Here is a 19,748-nt window from a genome sequence, read left to right on the forward strand (position 1 = left end):
GTTTAACTTCCCGCTCGAGAATTTTTCACTAAATTTAGGCCTATGTTCCTAGCTTACGGCCTTTGAGTGGGGAGAGATCGTTATCGTGTCACACCTGCTGTGACACAGGACCTCGGATTTTGCAGTCTCGTTCGCGGACTGTCCCAATTAGTCGCCTCTTACGACAAGCAAGGGGTAACGAGGACCTATTCTAATCCGAATACCTACGGGATCTGGGAAACGTAATTATGGTGGCTGATTTGTGCCATTTCAAAATTTGTCGTCTTTTTGTTATTTCAAGGTGAAAAGACGACAAAACGACAATTAGCGACCTTTCGCCTCGAAATAACGAAAAGACGACAAAATACAGGCGAGAACACGTCAAAGAAAACCTGCAAATTAGTGACTAATTTTATTGTCTTTTCGCTTGGCAAAAAGACGACAAAACGATAATTAGCAACTATCCCTCCTTCGAAATAATGCAAATACGACAAAACGAAAAGGTTGAGACGGAAGTGAGTATTCAAATAATATAAAGTGAAATATACATACACACATATATAATATAGATAGATAGATAGATATTCATATTTTTTTTTCTTGGTATCGGGGTAGAATAAATTCAAAAAATAAAATCCAGTACTCAAACTTTTATCTATAGCGCTTTCGACCTGTGGGCTCGTCAGTAGATTTTTAAACAATGTAAACAAGTACCATTATGACGTCATCCTCGTGACCTTATGTGGGCAACGTTAAACATAATGCAGTCATGATGGTGACGTCAGAACATTCTACAAGGCACTTTTAAAAATACAGAAATATTAACAGTTTAGGGTATAAGTCTTGAGTTTTTAGAGGCGCTTAAAACTTATATGAATACTAGATTTTATTTTTTGACTTTATATATATATATATATATATATATATATATATATATATATATATATATACCTCTAAATCCAATTCGCATCGTACAAAATCACAGCATATATCCCATGCAAACAAAACAATGACTAGAACTTCAATATATATCTACTGGCCTTCTAGTAAATACTTGAAAAATCATGCTTACCTCTCCGCCCAGGAAATACCATAAACAAATATACACATAAGAAAGAAAACTATTACGCAAAAGCTGTAGGTGAGGGAAAAAATCCAACAACAAAAAATTGGCGGAATTTAAGTTTTGCAAGCCAGTCGAAATTTAAAATTTTTAAAAACATAGATCGTGCGCTGGAACTATATAGCATAAACCTCAGATTTACATTAGAACACGTTAGACAACAAATCTCTAACAGATGTTAAACCCCCAATGGGTAAACCCCAATCTAATTAAAATCAGACTTCTTAGATCCGCGCCGTATACGCTGCGTAAGTAGATCTGACATAACCCGACTAGGGGTCATGTTCATGTGAACTTTATGTTAGCCAATCAGCATCACCTATGAAATCATCGGTGTTCAAAATTCAAGAAAAATTTCCTGCGATTGTTTGGTTTGAAAGAAAACATCGCAGCTAGACGTGACGTCACAATGCACCGTTTACGTCGACTGGCGTTATATTCCTCGCGAAAACTATTTAGCTGACGTCACAGCCTACTGCACTACGTTACGATATGCGGTGAAGTATGAAGCGCGAGCTCGAGGACTTACGTACTAAGGCTAGAAAACTATTCAAATCGTACCCATCCCTATTCATACATAAATCGCAATTCACAATTAATTTAATCTGGGTGTATTTCACATCGTACGTTTTGTTGTTTGTATGTACGGAATAGATTAGGCATTACTGCAAAAGTTTAAAATTCCTTATGTTAGAATATCAAATTTTATAGTGTGGAATAAACTTCGTGGGAGCGAGATTACTGCAACTTGTTTACGAATACGGAACTTTCGGGATGTGCCGGAACGACCGGTTATATTTTAAGTTTATCCACCACGGTCACGTGCAAGCTCCGGTCAGCTCAGTATATTCCGTTACGCACAACTCCAATATATTATTCGTAGGGGAAAGTAGTCCCGGAGAATTGACATTGCACGGAGTTTGGGTCACGTGATAATAACCAATTGTAAAGAAAGTTGACATAGGTACAAATGGTGTTTCGTTAGCAGAGCTAGGCGTAGTCCTACGATGACGATCCTAGTCAGGTACCTGGGCGTAAATTACATGGAATGGAAAAGGCGCATTTAGATGTGCATCATTGGATGCATGGAAGACGTGAAGTTTTACCGATATCCTCAAGATACTCCCTAGATTTATTTTCTTCGCCAACTCACATAATTTAATCAAATGCATTTTCCTATAAAATGTTTGTAGTGATTCCTCTCTTTCAAAGATAACATTTAAATGCAGGAATTGAAGTATTCCATTTTTGTTTACTTAGTTGTTATTGTAATCCGGAAGTGACATGGCCTACAAATTACGGTCAACGCGCGATAAAAGTCAGAGTGGATCCGTATCTCGAAAGTCCCGTATTGCTGGGAACCGCCTAAATAGCCATCATTGTCTGTATGACGCAATCTGACTGGCTGATAGTTCTCATGAATATTTCAAGCGAAAGGTCATGCGGACATGACCCTCTATGGGGTTATGTCAGATCCTATTGTAGCGATTGTGAGCGTATTAATTTTTAGGATCTGATTTTAATTAGATTGGGATAAAGCCATGTTTTACAATAAAATCACGAACAATAACACACCCATTTCACCAAGCAACGCATGCCCATTTCATTAAACAACGCATGTCCATTTCACTGAACATATCGTTAGGAAAATTTCGCTACCGTATTTCAATTCCCCAAGTTTTCATATAAATTTCAATGTATCATAATTATATAGCTTTTTTTGGTGAGCAGAAGTAACAACAACCATTGTAATTTTTATTTGATGGACCAAGTTGAAATTGACACATGCATGTACAATGTTCATAAAAATAACTGGTCTTTATCTCGTGTCACACCAAGCCAAACACATTGAACGCCTGGACCCCTGGGGCAACACCTCTCTGCTTTGTGACCTGTCAAAATTAAGAGATGAAATTATCCTAAAATCAAAAGACACTCATCTTTTTTAACCTTACGTTTACATTGTCTATACTCTGTAAAATATGTGCTTATCTAAGGTTATGCACTGCACTTGACTTACAGAATTATTTTGAGGTCTTCATAATTGCTGCTATGAAATCGAACATTTTTGATAACTTTACAGCTCTTCGAAAGGACGTTTGTTAAGCCACAATGTCATATAGTGGAAAAATACTGATAATCATAATAAAAAGAGCCTTTCTCCATTACCATACATTTAAAGATGTGGGACAAAATGTTCACCTTGACTCATCTATATAATATTAATACTTAGAAGTCATTAAAATACTTACTGAGGTTAGAGTTTGATTGTGTTAGAAGTATAGTAGTGTGACTTTCATAAGCCAAAGATTTACAAGATCTAAATCTTGACCCAAGTTTATGGTCATGAAGCCAGACATGTTCTGATTGAAAAAAGGAGTAATTTGTTTTCTTAAAGAATTGCATTTAAATGAAATTTGATTGACGTTTAATATTTCTTTAATTTAATTTTCTCCCCTGTTCCTAATTCAACAGCTTTGGTTTGTTTTCATTTTATACATTGTCATGATAAATAACTTTCGATGCATTGACTCGGGTGAAGAAATTTCATATCGCGCACCTGTTCCGCTTTGCTGCTTGTTTCCATCATGGCGTTCATAACACGTCTGTTTTTGTTGCTGATTACGCGCTCTTTGAATGACGTCACTGTGTGGTTGCATTCCCCGACTGCACAATCAATATCGCTGGGTATACATGCCTGATACTAAAAATAGGTTCACAAATTCATGTTTCAATCATATCAGTATCATACATGTATAAAAGTTAATTTTGTTTCAAGTACATGTACATCTAGATACGTCACGCTAAGTTCTACACACTAAATTCGGAAATACATGCATGTACAAGAAGATAATATGCATTGTGTCCGTTAAAAGATACTGCACTGTATTCACATCCACTGAATCTTTTCTCTTTTGAAAGGTGAAGATAACGAACAGTGATCAATCTCATAACTCCTATAAGCAATACAAAATCAGTGTGCCAAGAACGGTCTAACATTCGATATGAAACACGTCAGACAGCAACTGACCCAATTATTGGTTGTATTAACAGACTAGATCGTTGTAACGACCATAGAATTTTCGAAATGCTGACTTTAAACGAGACTGTTGAAACCCCTGTACCATCAACTTGTTTGTCAGTAGCTTGGCTCGATTTAAAACAAAGAAAGCATTTTATTGTTTAAATGATTACTGATTGCCTGGGCGGGGAAAAAGGGTAAACTTGATTGACGACCTTTATATGTTCCACAGAGAGTAAAGGGGTTTTGAGTCATGCGAGTACTAAACCAATGGTCAAAGAACACTCTACCAAGACGGACAGTGGATCACCTGATGTGTTTACCTGCTTGTAAATACCCGTGTTCATGCCTTGCTCAATCAGGTACACCGCAATATCCTCTTGTCCTTTGTCCACGCAGTCAAAGAGCACGTGACTATATCGGTTTAAGTTCCCATATTTCAGCACACCTTTGACCAGCTCTTTTATCTTCGGTAAGTCATTTATCTGCATCAAAAAAAGCATATAACTCCAAATGAACATATCAAATGGCCCTAATTTTGTTTGACATACATGTACATATGTATTTATAACTGATTTATACATTTAATTGATTTCGAACTAAGTCTATACTAAGAGATACAGGGTGCCCCAGACTCTCACTCAGGTTATGGATAATGTAAATAAAGACTATAAAGGAAATTCGAACTATGATCGTGACATTTTTTCAACTCCAAGATGTGGATTTTTAGTTTTCTGTAATCCATTTTGCTTAATATATACTAGCATCCTGTAAAAACTTAATTTCATAAACGTTTGAAAATTCACACCGACCGTATACTAAAAAGAAACTAGATTTAACTTTCATTTAAAACAGTATAGAATATCCATTATGCAACATCTCACGCAGAATGATATTAAGTTGGTTTATGTTTGCGAAATGGATGAATATATTGTTGATGACATCTGTTTTTCTGATGAAGCATTTGTTTACAACAATTGGATTGTAAGAGAGGGAAATGTGTGTTACTGGGATATAGAGAAAACAAATCTGCATCATGAGAAACCTTTAGATGGTGAATAACAGTTCGGTCTGCTTTTAGGTTCAACGGGGATTATCCAACCTTTCTTCTTTAATAATATGCAGGCAGTGAACAGCAGTCATTACCATGAAGTTCTCAAGAAAACAAATCTTCAAACTTTAATCAGATGAGGTATAATTCCAAAAGAAATCTGGTTTCAACACTAACCGAGTTGTAACCGATTGATAGACACTTCAGTTCTTGTCTAGTCCCCTCATTCTGGTGAACTGAACCCTCTAGTTTTCATTTTATGGGGATACCTTAAAGATCTAGTTTACAAACCAGAATTAGACTCTGTAGCAGAACTCAAAGTCTCAATTCGGAGAGAAGTGCCAAGGATTTCAGCTGTTTTCGAGAATCTACACATTGGCTTGATATTGTTGCTGCGCAAAGAAGACGTCATTTAGGGCATATTATTTGAATTTGTTGTGATTTTATGAATAACACTCATACTATGAAAATGCATTTGTATTGTTGTTTGAAAAAAAAATTTTAGCCAAAACTTAATCAAGAATTCGTTATCAAATATTCTGAGGCACCTTGTATCCGAAAATGAATTTAATTTCTTTTGAAATCAGTGCCAAATCTACACAAAATAATTGAAAGGGAACATAAATTCAGTGGAACAGGTTATTGCTCAAACTCGTGTCTTAACTTTCCTTTACATTCAGAATAAGCGACACAATCTTGGAGTACTTCTGCATGTTGTTTTAGATTTTAAAAGACTTAATATTTTGCAAAATAAACTAACATTGATGACGTGAAAAATTCGAGAGATTGTTAGATAACACGAGACTGCGCATGCGTATTGTGAAATTATATCTAAATAGTGAGCATAATTTTGATAATTGAATCACGGACAGATCACGCTAATGTGGGAAGAGTTTTAGGGTATCGATCATCCTGCACCTATCTATTTGTATACATGTATAAGCAAAAATGTAATAAAAGAAATAGAACTTACTTCCAATTTACATTTTCATAACCCAAACTGTTGCTTGCTTTAGATTATGTACTGATATATGGTGGTTATGAACATGATATATGGTGGTTGTGAACATGATATATGGTGGTTGTGAACATGATACCTTTAGGGCCTCCTTGAATGACCGATCAAAGTCCGTTTGGGCTAAGAACACATCCATTCTAAATTCCAAAATCTCCCTCTTCAGTGCTAAGAATGCCCGCTGCCCGATGGCTTCACACTGATAATCCGCGCTGGTTCGCTCTTGCTGAAACCAAACCAACAAGATGCAATGAATTTCTGTAGAATATTGATAAGGTAGATTCATAAAACAAAACCTGCTGTTTGTAGGCGATTTTTCAAGTCTCTTTTCTTTTTACATCAAGCAACCAAATACGCAAAAAAAAAAATTATTTGGATAAACAGATCGTTTTTCTGACTGCAATGAGATGTATCTGATCATGTCGATTGACTTATCATACCTATGGACACGAGGACCATTACAACGGTTTTCCGTTTCCATGTAATTGTGCATGCAAGTCTTACCACATCTTTGACTTCTAGTGATGCTCCCTTATCGACCATGTGATCTATGACGTCATCACCTTCTAAGAAGATTTCTGCATAGTGCAAAGGTGTTCGTCCTAACTAAAAAAAAAAAAAATCAAAAAAAGTTCAACATTTTCTTTTGATGATTCCAACCAGCATTCAGTAACACGTCATGTTACAAAACTTAAACAGATGGCGACACCCAAGGAAGCCCAAATATTTCACAAATGTTTAGGCCTTAAATCTAATTATTTTCTGACGATTAACAAACTGGTTCCACAACTTATGATAATGATTTTCATCATCCCGTATATAGACACGAACAGGTAATTTATATGGAAGGAAATCGAAACCCACGTGTTGGAGAGGGTGACAACATTGTCTTCTAACATACAACCACTGCCGACCCTGAGAATTGAACTCGTATCGCAACGGCGAGAAGCAAGTGCGTTAACCACCACACTACCCGGAAACTTGGCAACTGGGACGTCCTGGGTCCAACTTTGCCTATCCCGGGGCCTCCTCCAACCTAAAGCGTTTAACATAGGACTAACCAGGGCCTCCTCCAATCTAAAGCGTTTAACATAGGACTAATGTTGTAACAGTTCCTTCGTCAAGCGCTCAACATTAGAATCAAGTCACGGATCTGTCCGATATGATCGTCACTGTCACCGTAAATACTGTAGATTCCTTGATTCACGCGAGTACTTAAAACAGATATTCAAATGTTGGTTGACCATTTGAAATACTTTAGTTAAGCATTGTAAACAATAAAAATGGAAGATTTTCAACTTAAATCGTGTCCAAGCCCCGTTAATACCGCGAAATGACTAGTACACGTCAAATAGCGAGAACATGAATTCGCTAATGCTCTGTTGAACAAGAGTTTTTACATGCATTTTAGCAATAAAAAAAATAAAAGCGAGTAACTTCATTTTGCGAGTGACGCTTCTCGCGAAATTACGCGATGATAAATTACCCACGTATATATAGGAATTTACAGTAATCCTCATTGTTGCAGTCTTGAGCACCATGCCTAAATCTTGTGACGTCTCTATAGGAATGAAAAAGTAGTCAATAGGCCGTATCACAACATACAGTGAAACAGGCTGACATTGATCATCCAGATTCATCTGTAAAACATCTCAAAGGAATCCCGTCCTCAAGATCAATTCGCATGCAGTTCGTTATAGATAGCGAAAGAATTCCCATGCCCCCCTCTCTTTCATTAAGGGAAAATGTCTTCCTTCACAATTTGACATGCAGTATACACGTTACATCAGAGAAAGGAAGACGAATATGTCGACCAGAATAGTTCACCGGAGCATCTCGAGCTCAAGTTAGTTTATAATCTGAATTTCGATTGGGCAAAAAGTTATGCACAATGTATTTATACTTTCAATGTTTTTGCGTTTGATATATATGCGTTGAAGCTGCGAGCAATGCGCTTAGGAATCTCCATAAGAACAATACGTCTATTTTAACAGCTGGGGATTTTTACAGAAATTAATGTACAATGTGAATATAAAAACTAAATTTCACTTTTGAAGTTACGAAATCCAATGCTTCACGTCAGCATAGTAGCTTTTCATGAAGCGCTAACTTGAAAATCGGTCAATTGTGGGCAGTTGTTGCTCCGCCCCTAAGGCCCCAGGGTGTAACAGGCCTGAAATTTACAATTCATGTCGCGTGTGTCTCATTTGAAAAGAATCAGATGGATAGTTATGAAGAAGTTAAAAACGTTCAATTTTCAACGATCAACGGACGACGACAGACGTAGATTAATAGCGATAGGTCACCTGGGTAACCTAGAAATGAAATTTATTTCTTTTATGTTCTGTCTGAAAACGCAATTAATTCTCACCGAGTACAGAAATTGAAAAACCCCAAATATCACGCAAATGAACTAACAGCAAATTAAAACATAAAATACATTTATGATCAAATCCAAATATAGACTTCATAACCTACTTATGAGACTCTTATATAATCCATGTTTTCCGTTTTTCTTTAGCTGATGGGCTTCAAACAACGAATGTAATAAAAAAAAATACTTGTGTAACCGAAAATGATTAATGGATTTAATCTTCGTTTACAGCTTTTTTCCCCCTTCTTACGTTGTCTTGCATGTTTAGGAGTTGCGGGTAGTGAGTTGAAAGATATTCCACGATCGATTTAGATCCCTGCATTACGGCTATGTGTAGGACGTTCCGCCCACAGATGTCTTGGGCACAGTAATACTTCCTCCCTAATAATTTCATCAGTTGCTGTAGATCACATTCGTGTGTAGTGTGGAATAGTTTGGATATGTGTTCCTACAATGACGAATATTAATGCAGTACAACAATTAATAAAGATTAATTTAGCCAGTGAAAGCATATATGCTGGATTTTCCACAATTCATCTGTGCAATGGCAATATCATCTACCTTTCTGACTATTCAATAGAAATCCCATGCTCATAAGTTACTATAAAGTAACGAAATACCCCTTACCAACTAGTATATTATTTAGATTAGAAACTTGTATTTTGATAAAACATTATTTGATATTATGATTTTACAGCAAAAATTACTAGAAATAAACATACAATTGTAGCGAATTTCTTCAGGAAAGTATTTCAAAAAGGCCATTAAAATACCCTTAATTCAGAATACAAACTTTGAGACAAATTTGATACAGGTTTCCCAATTATTTTTCATTTATCTATTTCTTTGCATATTTTGTGAGTGAGTGGTAAATTGGAGACAGTGGGGTTACAGTGGTATGGTAGAGACACAGATAGTACCTGAACATCATTGAATTTGTTGAACGTCTCTCTCAGTTGAGTAGAATCACTATTCATAGCGATCCCAAGGGCCGTAACTCCGTCTTTATCCTTTGCTTTCATAACCCTGTCATATCCTAGTAGAATCAAATCTTCAACACGTGACATGTCACAATCCCGAACGAGGTTGATCACGTGATTGTCAAAGACTTTACAGTACCGGATTTTATTCTCTTTCTTGGCAAATTCATACGCCGTAAAACCATACTTGTCGCGCAATCCTATCCGAATGCCTTGACTAAGTAGGAAATCAACCATCACCTCTGAAGAATCTTGTGATATTGCCTCAAACAAAATTGTCCTCCCATTGAGATCTCTGACGTTGAAGTTCGAACCACGTAATATCCGGAAGGCAATTTCATCAGTTGGTTTGAATGGACCACCCAGGACCTGTGTATGTAAATAAAATAAAATAAAATTCCTACTAATCAATTTTCCTTTTAATGTACACTCTTCGTTGCATTATATAAACACATTTTCAACAACAAGACATGTTTGTGAAATAAGACCTGAATACTACACCCCCCCCCCCCCTTGCAATACTGCCTATAACGTTTAATCGCCATGTCATCCTCTATGCCATTGGAAAGGGTTCGTCTTAGGAATTACATCAACTAAATATCAAAGCCCTCTCAATTATAGTTAAAAATTTATAAGTAAAGTCAATTCAAGCACTTGATAAATTTAAGCAAATGAGGGTGAGGTTTCTGTTTCAAAATCATCTCGTATTTCCTTTTAAAGTCACTTTTTTCCAGAAATGTGCATTGAATTTTTTTTACGGAAAACTTTACATCTGAAATCATTTTTGTTGAGCTCATTTTTTTTTCTGGCACATTATATATTTTCCGACTACGATTTTATACCTACCATATATTTCTCCTATGTAACGTTTCCAAATAAAATTGAATAAACATATACGAAATTTTGTTTTTATCTTTTTTGCTTTTGTTGTTGCTCTGCATCTTGGGTATTTTTTATTTTTAGAATTCTTACTTTTCAATGCAGACAAAATTCGCAGTCTTGCTCATATACGCAAAAACATAAGACATGTGCATATTATTTGAAAATTAATGATATAGGCCTACCTTAATATTTATTGACTTACGATCATTATGAAATTATGGTTTGGACATAACCTTTTCATAGCTGTCTCCCACAAAAAATGCTTAGTCATTTTATGCATGTGTTTAAACAATACAAAACATTAATTAGGAAAACTTTATGAAAATGCCAATGGTGTCAACTTTCAACCTTGGTAACATTTTATCCACCAAAACGCATAGTCATTTTGTTTACGTTGTCTGTGTAATAAAACACAACTTTAGAATTATAATAATGAATGCTTAACAATTCAAATATACCGTTTGATTTGAAATCGGTTCAAATGTATTTCGGTAATATCAAAGTAATTAGAGATATTTTACACAAAGTGTTGGATATATTTTACATTGCCAGTGGGTTATTTTTTCTTTTCGTCTTTGATATCTTTACAAATTAGAACGCATTTCCTCACGAACATGATGCAGTTGTAAACAATGCGCATATGAATACAAAAATATTTGATAGATATGGTACATGTACGACTATTTCAACGATTGGGAATTCCGATAGAAAGAAAAAGTCAAATGTAAACATAAGAAATGATTTTCTGTTTTGAAATAACAGGAAGGAATGAACAGCATCGCTTCACGCAGATATGATAATGTACATCTACAGCTGTGTTGCATTAGATATGATAATGTACATCTACAGCTGTGTTGCATTAGATATGATAATGTACATCTACAGCTGTGTTGCATTAGATATGATAATGTACATCTACAGCTGTGTTGCATTAGATATGATAATGTACATCTATCGCTGTGTTGCATTGACTAAAACTTTTAATGAAACTTCCGTAAAGCTGAGAGCATGTATCAATATGAAGGTAAAAATATATCTAACAATGTGCACCGTGCTTTAGATCAAATAAATTTATCTTGAAAAGTTGCTATAACTCTGGTATTCATGACTCGGGTAAAGCATCACGATAATTCATATCTAGAAATGTTTCCAAAATCAAGATGTCGTTTATCCTTAACCCCTTTACATCGTACAACGTGTATTACACTGCTCTCTTTGTTTTTAAGCGTGTATATATATATATATATATATATATATATATATATATATATATATATAGAGGGTAGTTGGAAATTGTCTTTGTACTCAGTTTATGATATACATCGTACAACACTAGAACCAAATACACTACGGAATAGTGATGTTATATAATATACATGTATATATACCAGTAGTCGGGACACGAATACGCGGAAGCGAGGCAAGCTATTTAGCATCAATTCCTTATAGTCAACGGACCTTGTTCTTTAAAGCTACATACATTACTTACATGGAAAAAGAGGGGTTTGGGTTTTTCTTTGTCGGGTTCGGATGAGAACAGGACGCTAGTGTTCGCTCCTAGCTCCATCATTATATCCACCGTTTCTAGACACCTCGTCTCCCAGACAGCCACTAAAAGTGGGCGTGGCGCTACAGGGGTATTAGGGGCCTCAAATTGGTAACTGTAGTCTTTGGTATTGACATTTATATTGACAATAATCTCTGTAAACAGAACATCCTTATAAATTACATGCACAGTCAATGGGACTCACATACATGTATAAGTTCCTGGAAGGGTATGGGGGCTTTTATAAAATGGTACTTGCATATTTTAGAATTGGCATATACGTCTATATGAGTCATTGATTGGAAATAAAATTCATTTGCACTCATCTTCAGATAAATTGTGTTGAAACATTACAAAACATTCTTTTGTCTTAAAAAAATGATTTAAAAAACTACAACATACGGTCTTTTATCCACTGCCTGATTAGCTTGGCTTCGCACTCCAGTAAAGCAGGAATGAATTCGTTCGTATTTTCGTACTCCTCTATCAATTCTACCAGACTCCGTCCATAGGCCGTGTCCAGTAGGCGGGATTTAAGGTGTACCGTCCTGCAGTTCTTAACCACGGTTACACGGCACCAGAACTTTAGAAGACGTCTAATGAGTTCTCTGTCCGGATTATCCTCCTGTAAAGCGCGGTATAATCCTACAAATACGTGTAACAGTGTATAAAGCGCGGTATAATCCTACAAATACGTGTAACAGTGTATAAAGCGCGGTATAGTCCTTACAAATACGTGTAACAGTGTATAAAGAGCGGTATAATCCTACAAATACGTGTAACAGTGTATAAAGCGCGGTATAGTCCTTACAAATACGTGTAACAGTGTATAAAGCGCGGTATAATCCTACAAATACGTGTAACAGTGTATAAAGCGCGGAATAATCCTACAAATACGTGTAACAGTGTATAAAGCGCTGTATAATCCTACAAATACGTGTAATAGTGTATGAAGCGCGGTATAATCCTACAAATACGTGCAATAGAGTATAAAGCGCCGTATAATCCTACAAATACGTGTAATAGTGTTAATAACTACAAATATGTGTAACAGTGTATAAACCTACAAATACCTGTAACAGTGTATATACCTACAAATACGTGTAACAGTGTATAAACCAACAAATACATGTAACAGTGTATAAAGCGCCGTATAATCCTACAAATACGTGTAATAGTGTATAAAGCACGGTATAATCCTACAAATATGTGTAACAGAGTATAAAGCGCGGTATAATCCTACAAATACGTGTAACAGTGTATATACCTACACATACATATAACAGTGTATAAACCTACAAATACCTGTAACAGTGTATAAACCTACAAATACGTGTAACACTGTATAATCTTATAAAATATGTGTAACAGCGTATAGACCTACAAATACGTGTAACAGTGTATAATCCTAAGAATATGTGTAACACTGTATAATCCTACAAATACGTGTAACAGTTTATAAACCTACAAATACATGTAACACTGTATCAACTTAAAAATACGTGTAACAGTGTATAAACCTACAAATACGTGTAACAGTGTATAATCCTACAAATACGTGTAACAGTGTATAAAGCGCCGTATAGCCCTACAATACATCCAACAGTGTATCAAGCGCGGTATAAACCTACAAATACGTGTAACAGTGTATAAAGCGCGGTATAATCCTACAAATACGTGTAAAGTGTATAAAGCACGGTATAATCCTACATATACGTGTAACAGAGTATAAAGCGCAGTATAATCCTACAAATGTGTGTAATAGTGAATAAACCTACAAATACATGTAACTGTATAATCCTACAAACACGTGTAACAGTGTATAAAGCGCGGTATAATACTACAAATGTGTGTAATAGTGTGTAAACCTACAAATACGTGTAACAGTGTATAAAGCGCTGTATTAACCTAAAAATACGTGTAGCAGTGTATAAACCTACCAAATACGTGTAACAGTGTATAAAGCGCCGTATAATCCTACAAATACGTGTAACAGTGTATAAAGCGCTGTATAATCCTACAAATACGTGTAATAGTGTATGAAGCACGGTATAATCCTACAAATACGTGTAACAGTGTATATACCTACCAAATACGTGTAACAGTGTATAAAGCGCTGTATAAACCTATAAATACATGTACCAGTACATGTATAATGCGCGGTATAATCCTACAAATACGTGTAACAGTGTATAAAGCACCGTATAATCCTACAAATACATGTAACAGTGTATAAAGCACGGTTTAAACCTACAAATACGTGTAACAGTGTATAAAGCGCGGCATAATCCTACAAATACGTGTAACAGTGTATAAAGCGCCGTATAATCCTACAAATACGTGTAACAGTGTATAAAGCGCCGTATAATCCTACAAATACGTGTAACAGTGTATAAAGCGCCGTATAATCCTACAAATACGTGTAACAGTGTATAATGCGCGGTATAATCCTTACAAATACGTGTAACAGTGTATAAAGCGCCGTATAATCCTACAAATACGTGTAACAGTGTATAAAGCGCCGTATAATCCTACAAATACGTGTAACAGTGTATAAAGCGCCGTATAATCCTACAAATACGTGTAACAGTGTATAAAGCGCCGTATAATCCTACAAATACGTGTAACAGTGTATAAAGCGCCGTACAATCCTACAAATACGTGTAACAGTGTATAAAGCCCCGTATAATCCTACAAATACGTGTACAATGTATATAGCCCGGTATAATCCTACAAATACGTGTAACAGTGTATAAACCTACAAATATGTGTAACAGTGTATAAAGCCCCGTATAATCCTACAAATATGTGTACAATGTATATAGCCCGGTATAATCCTACAAATACGTGTAACAGTGTATAAAGTCCGGTATCATCGTATAAATACGTGTAACAGTGTATAAAGCGCGGTATAAACCTACCAAATACGTGTAACAGTGTATAAAGCACCGTATAATCCTACAAATACATGTAACAGTGTATAAAGCACGGTTTAAACCTACAAATACGTGTAACAGTGTATAAAGCGCGGTTTAAACCTATAAATACGTGTAACAGTGTATAATGCGCGGTATAGTCCTTACAAATACGTGTAACAGTGTATAAAGCGCCGTATAATCCTACAAATACGTGTAACAGTGTATAAAGCGCCGCATAATCCTACAAATACGTGTAACAGTGTATAAACCTACAAATACGTGTAACAGTGTATAAAGCGCCGTATAATCCTACAAATACGTGCAACAGTGTATAAAGCCCCGTATAATCCTACAAATATGTGTACAGTGTATATAGCCCGGTATAATCCTACAAATACGTGTAACAGTGTATAAACCTACAAATATGTGTAACAGTGTATAAAGTGTTGTATAATCCTACAAATACCTGTAATAGTGTATAAAGTCCGGTATCATCGTATAAATACGTGTAACAGTGTATAAAGCGCGGTATAAACCTACCAAATACGTGTAACAGTGTATAAAGTGTTGTATAATCCTACAAATACGTGTAATAGTGTATTAACCTACCAAATACATGTAACAGTGTATAAACCTACCAAATACGTGTAACAGTGTATACACCTACCAAATACGTGTAACAATGTATAAAGTGCGGTATAAACCTACGAATACATGTAACAGTTTATAAAGTGCGGTATAAACACCACTCTGATTCCATGCACAAGTACTATGAAGTAGAAATAAGAAATATGCTGGAGTTCCTCATTAACAATATTTTCGTAGTCTTTGGTGATCGAGTCTTCCAACAGTCTGTTGGAATTTCCATGGGCACAAATTGTGCTCCTTTAATAGCTGACCTGCATTTATACTCTTATGAAGTGTTTATTCAAAAGCTTCTACAAGAAAAGAACAAATCTCTTGCTGTGGCCTTCAACTCGACATTTAGATATATCGACGACGTTGTATCAATCATTTCGTTCATATGTCGATTCGATATATCCCTGTGAACTCGAGATAAAAGACACCACAGTAAAACCCGGTATGATGTATAATCGGGTATGATGTAAAATCCCTTTACATAATACTAGATATAATGAAAAGTGAAGATAACGATCTCATAACTCCTATAAGCAATACAAAATAGAGAGTTGGGCAACACGGACCCCTGGATATACCAGAGGTGGGATCAGTTGCCTAGAAGGAGTAAGAGTCCCCTGTCGACCGGTCACACCCACCGTGAGCCCTATATTTTGATCAGGTAAACAGAGTTATCCGTAGTCAAAATTAGTGCGCCAAGAACGGCCTAACGATCGGAATGAAATACGTCATACAGCATTTGACCCAATGATTGGTACATGTATTGGCAAACTAGATCATTCTAAAGACCACAGAGTTTGCGAAATGCTGACTTTAAATGAGACTGTTGAAACCGCTGTATCATGAACTTGTTTGTCAGTAGCCTGCTTCCATTTAAAATCTGATCATATGCAGAACAAATCCTTGCGTATCGAATCAGTTGAGAGATATAAACACCATAAACAAGTGATAAAGGAATATTGCTACATAAATATGGGGAAGCTAAAATAATCTCGTTTGTTATAAAGTTGAGTTGTTAGTTTGCCGTTAATATTCACTTTCAATAAGATATCTAGGTACGAAGCAGATGTGGACGGGTTTTACTTTATGATACCGGGTTTTTACATAATACCGGGTTTTACATTATACGGGGTTTTACATTTTACCAGGTTTTACATCATACCGGGTTTAACATCATACCGGGTTTTACATTATACGGGGTTTTACATTTTACCAGGTTTTACATCATACCGGGTTTAACATCATACCGGATTTAACATCATACCGGGTTTTACATTATACGAGGTTTTACATTTTACCAGGTTTTACATCATACCGGGTTTAACATCATACCGGGTTTTACGTTATACGGGGTTTTACATTTTACCAGGTTTTACATCATACCGGGTTTAACATCATACCGGGTTTAACATTATACCGGGTTTTTACATTATACCGGGTTTTTTCATTATACCGGGTTTTTACATTATACCGGGTTTTACATCATACCAGGTTTTACATCATACCAGGTTTAACATCATACCGGGTTTTTACATCATACCGGGTTTTATATTATACGGGGTTTTACATTTTACCAGGTTTTACATCATACCGGGTTTAACATCATACTGGGTTTTACATTATACGGGGTTTTACATTTTACCAGGTTTTACATCATACCGGGTTTAACATCATACCGGGTTTTACGTTATACGGGGTTTTACATTTTACTAGGTTTTACATCATACCGGGTTTAACATCATACCGGGTTTAACATTATACCGGGTTTTACATTATACCGGGTTTTTTTTACATTATACCGGGTTTTTACATCATACTGGGTTTTACATCCTAACGGGTTTTTACATCATACCGGGTTTTACATTATACCGGGTTTTACATTATACCAGGTTTTACATCATACCAGGTTTAACAAAGGAGAATGCCAGAAAATAGTAAAACTGACTATATACATGTAGGAGACACATTTCAAGTTCTATAAAATCTGTGAAATCCAGAACCTTCCAGGGACTTTACCACCTGCCCCGACCCCACCCCTTGCCTCATGAAGTTGCGAACGCCTACCTAACTTCAATTCCTGGATCCGCCCCTTGATATCGGGTTTTACATCATTCTAAAGTTTAATAGCCTGAGTCTGACTAAAATCCTTTTAATGCGTTACTTATTTAATTAAACCCAGTAAAACAGTAGTTAAATGCTGGTTGTAGTTAGACTAATTTAACATCATACCGGGTTTGAACATGTTGTAGTAATGTAGTGCCTCCTCCCAGCCCTCTGGTTTCTCCTCCAGTAAAACATCGCCAGGCGTCTGCTTCTTCTTGTTTTGAATTAATGGATCCGCCCCGCTCCTGTCAAAAACGGTATGTATACATTCAATCATGAATTATGCGTTGTTCATTGGTGTTGATTTCTGTCAATTAAGTCACAGAAGCGGTTGTGAAATACAAACGATATCATAATTAAAAATTAATGTTCAGATATAGACATTAATTTTTTTTTTTTTTAATTCAAAACGTTTAAAAGTCGCACAGCCATGTCACGGAAGTTAGATCCATGATATATGACATGACTTAGTAATTCGAAATACTGGCGAGAACAGGATGTGTGAACATAACTTTATAAAAATTAGTTTTCTAACTAATAAATAAATCAAGTAAATGTGATATGAATTTGTTACAAGAAATACAATTAGTTTTCTAACTAATAAGTAAATCAAGTAAATATGGTATAGATTTGTTACAAGTAATAAAATTAGTTTTCTAACTAATAAATAGATGAAGTAAATATGGTATAAATTTGTTATAAGTAATAGTATTCACTGAAAGAAAATGTTGACACGTCAACAAAAGTGAATGCATTTTCGGGAAATATAGCTTTATCAGATTAAAAATAACTATATTTTTTGCATGGGCAGATCTTATGAATACCCATTGATTTCATTACAATTTTAGTTTCCTTATCATCGAATCCATAATCCGTATATATATATATATATATATATATATATATATATATATAGTGATATTAAGATACTGACTTTTTTTGAAAAAGATTTTTTGTGATCTTACCGAATGACAGAGACCAACACACGATGAGTGTGCGGTTTCCGACAGATCTTGTGTAGAAATGTGTCCCCATTAACGTCTGCAATGTCCAAATCAACACCTTTACACGCCATCAAATATATAATACCAACCCCTCGGGCGCTGATAAAGTGGCGGATCTCCTCCGCTAGAAGGTGCATGAAACTCTCCCCCGTCTTCTCATCCCGTGCGTTTAAGTCCTTCCCACTGTATGCATAGTTATAACACGCATCAAACACCTCCTCCTCGTCATCTGATTCTTTAAGGAGTTTGTACAGTTTTCCTTCTCGTAGATTTGCCATTTCCGCCACGGCGCAGTACAAATGTACATAAAGTGCACACGGCTTTATCGACGGTTGTGCCGTAATAATCGGGCTTAATCCGAGAAGTGTTAGCGATTTATTTACCTTTTCTAAAACGTGAATGGATGTAGACACCGTATTTACATTTTGACGTCAAAGCCAGTCTTTAGTTGATACACACCTTGAATTAAAAATATATAGATATACATATATATAAAGGTATTTCGGTTAACTAGCTCTATGGCCAAAAACATATCTTTGTGTCCAAGGCACACGCATACATGCATAATTTAAAAAATGGGCACATAGTTTAAGGTAAAACAAAATTAAAGCGCCTGACTTATGTTTAATTAATCTCATACATAGTAATAGGAATAAAATTTTACTTAATTAATCATGAAATAATCAAATGATAATAAAAACACCACGGTATGTAAAATATCTTACCAGGATTTGGGTCACATTGTACAGAGATACACGAAATAATCTCACTGCTCGTGTATTCATGAAGAAATAGTTGCGTGCCGACAGTTTTCTTGTTTAAAAGCTTTAGGTGGGCTATTAATCATTAAATACTTTAATAAGGTTTGCAGTGAAAAAGTCCGTCTGCAGAGAAATTAATAGAACGTTGGTTTAAATCGACATTTCTAATATACAATTGAACAGAGATAGTAAGGAATCGATATATATCATATTTTACAAACCGGGGGCTTTAATGCTTACAAAATGTCTAAATAAAAATTCATTGGCATCAAGACACTCGCTCCTGGAAAGGTCAACAGATAGATTAACAGGCATGACACATGTACACGATACACACTACATATGATAGAC

General features: G+C 35.6%; 1 protein-coding gene across 2 annotated transcripts; it reads right to left on the reverse strand.

Annotated features, from left to right (window-relative positions):
* Positions 1 to 2,843: 2,843 nt before the first annotated feature.
* Positions 2,844 to 19,466, reverse strand: LOC125652169 (uncharacterized). 2 transcript variants are annotated; one of them, XM_048881167.2, is made up of 12 exons: positions 19,362 to 19,466; positions 18,598 to 19,095; positions 17,759 to 17,877; positions 12,375 to 12,617; positions 11,916 to 12,127; positions 9,485 to 9,913; positions 8,815 to 9,012; positions 6,695 to 6,796; positions 6,273 to 6,416; positions 4,448 to 4,609; positions 3,663 to 3,806; positions 2,844 to 2,994 (listed from the first exon to the last, which is right to left on the reverse strand). In XM_048881167.2, exons 2-12 carry the CDS (start codon positions 18,912 to 18,914, stop codon positions 2,932 to 2,934), a joined length of 2,133 nt encoding a protein of 710 aa, XP_048737124.1. In that variant the 5' UTR covers positions 18,915 to 19,095; positions 19,362 to 19,466; the 3' UTR covers positions 2,844 to 2,931. The 2 variants fall into 2 exon arrangements, with proteins under 2 accessions (XP_048737124.1, XP_048737125.1); XM_048881168.2 differs by lacking the exon at positions 19,362 to 19,466 and having other exon boundaries at positions 18,726 to 18,861.
* Positions 19,467 to 19,748: the final 282 nt, after the last annotated feature.

Source organism: Ostrea edulis, chromosome 5 (genome assembly GCF_947568905.1).
Source record: "Ostrea edulis chromosome 5, xbOstEdul1.1, whole genome shotgun sequence".
Classification (NCBI taxonomy): domain Eukaryota; kingdom Metazoa; phylum Mollusca; class Bivalvia; order Ostreida; family Ostreidae; genus Ostrea; species Ostrea edulis.

Excerpts from the sequence above, each read along its gene's own strand:
- LOC125652169 (XM_048881167.2), bottom strand. The coding sequence starts at position 18,914 with ATGGCAAATCTACGAGAAGGAAAACTGTACAAACTCCTTAAAGAATCA. Across the intron at positions 17,878-18,597 it reads GTGTTGGTCTCTGTCATTCG|GAGCGGGGCGGATCCATTAA; the intron begins GTAAGATCACAA and ends CGTTTTTGACAG. Across the intron at positions 2,995-3,662 it reads CAAGCAGCAAAGCGGAACAG|GTCACAAAGCAGAGAGGTGT; the intron begins GTGCGCGATATG and ends TAATTTTGACAG.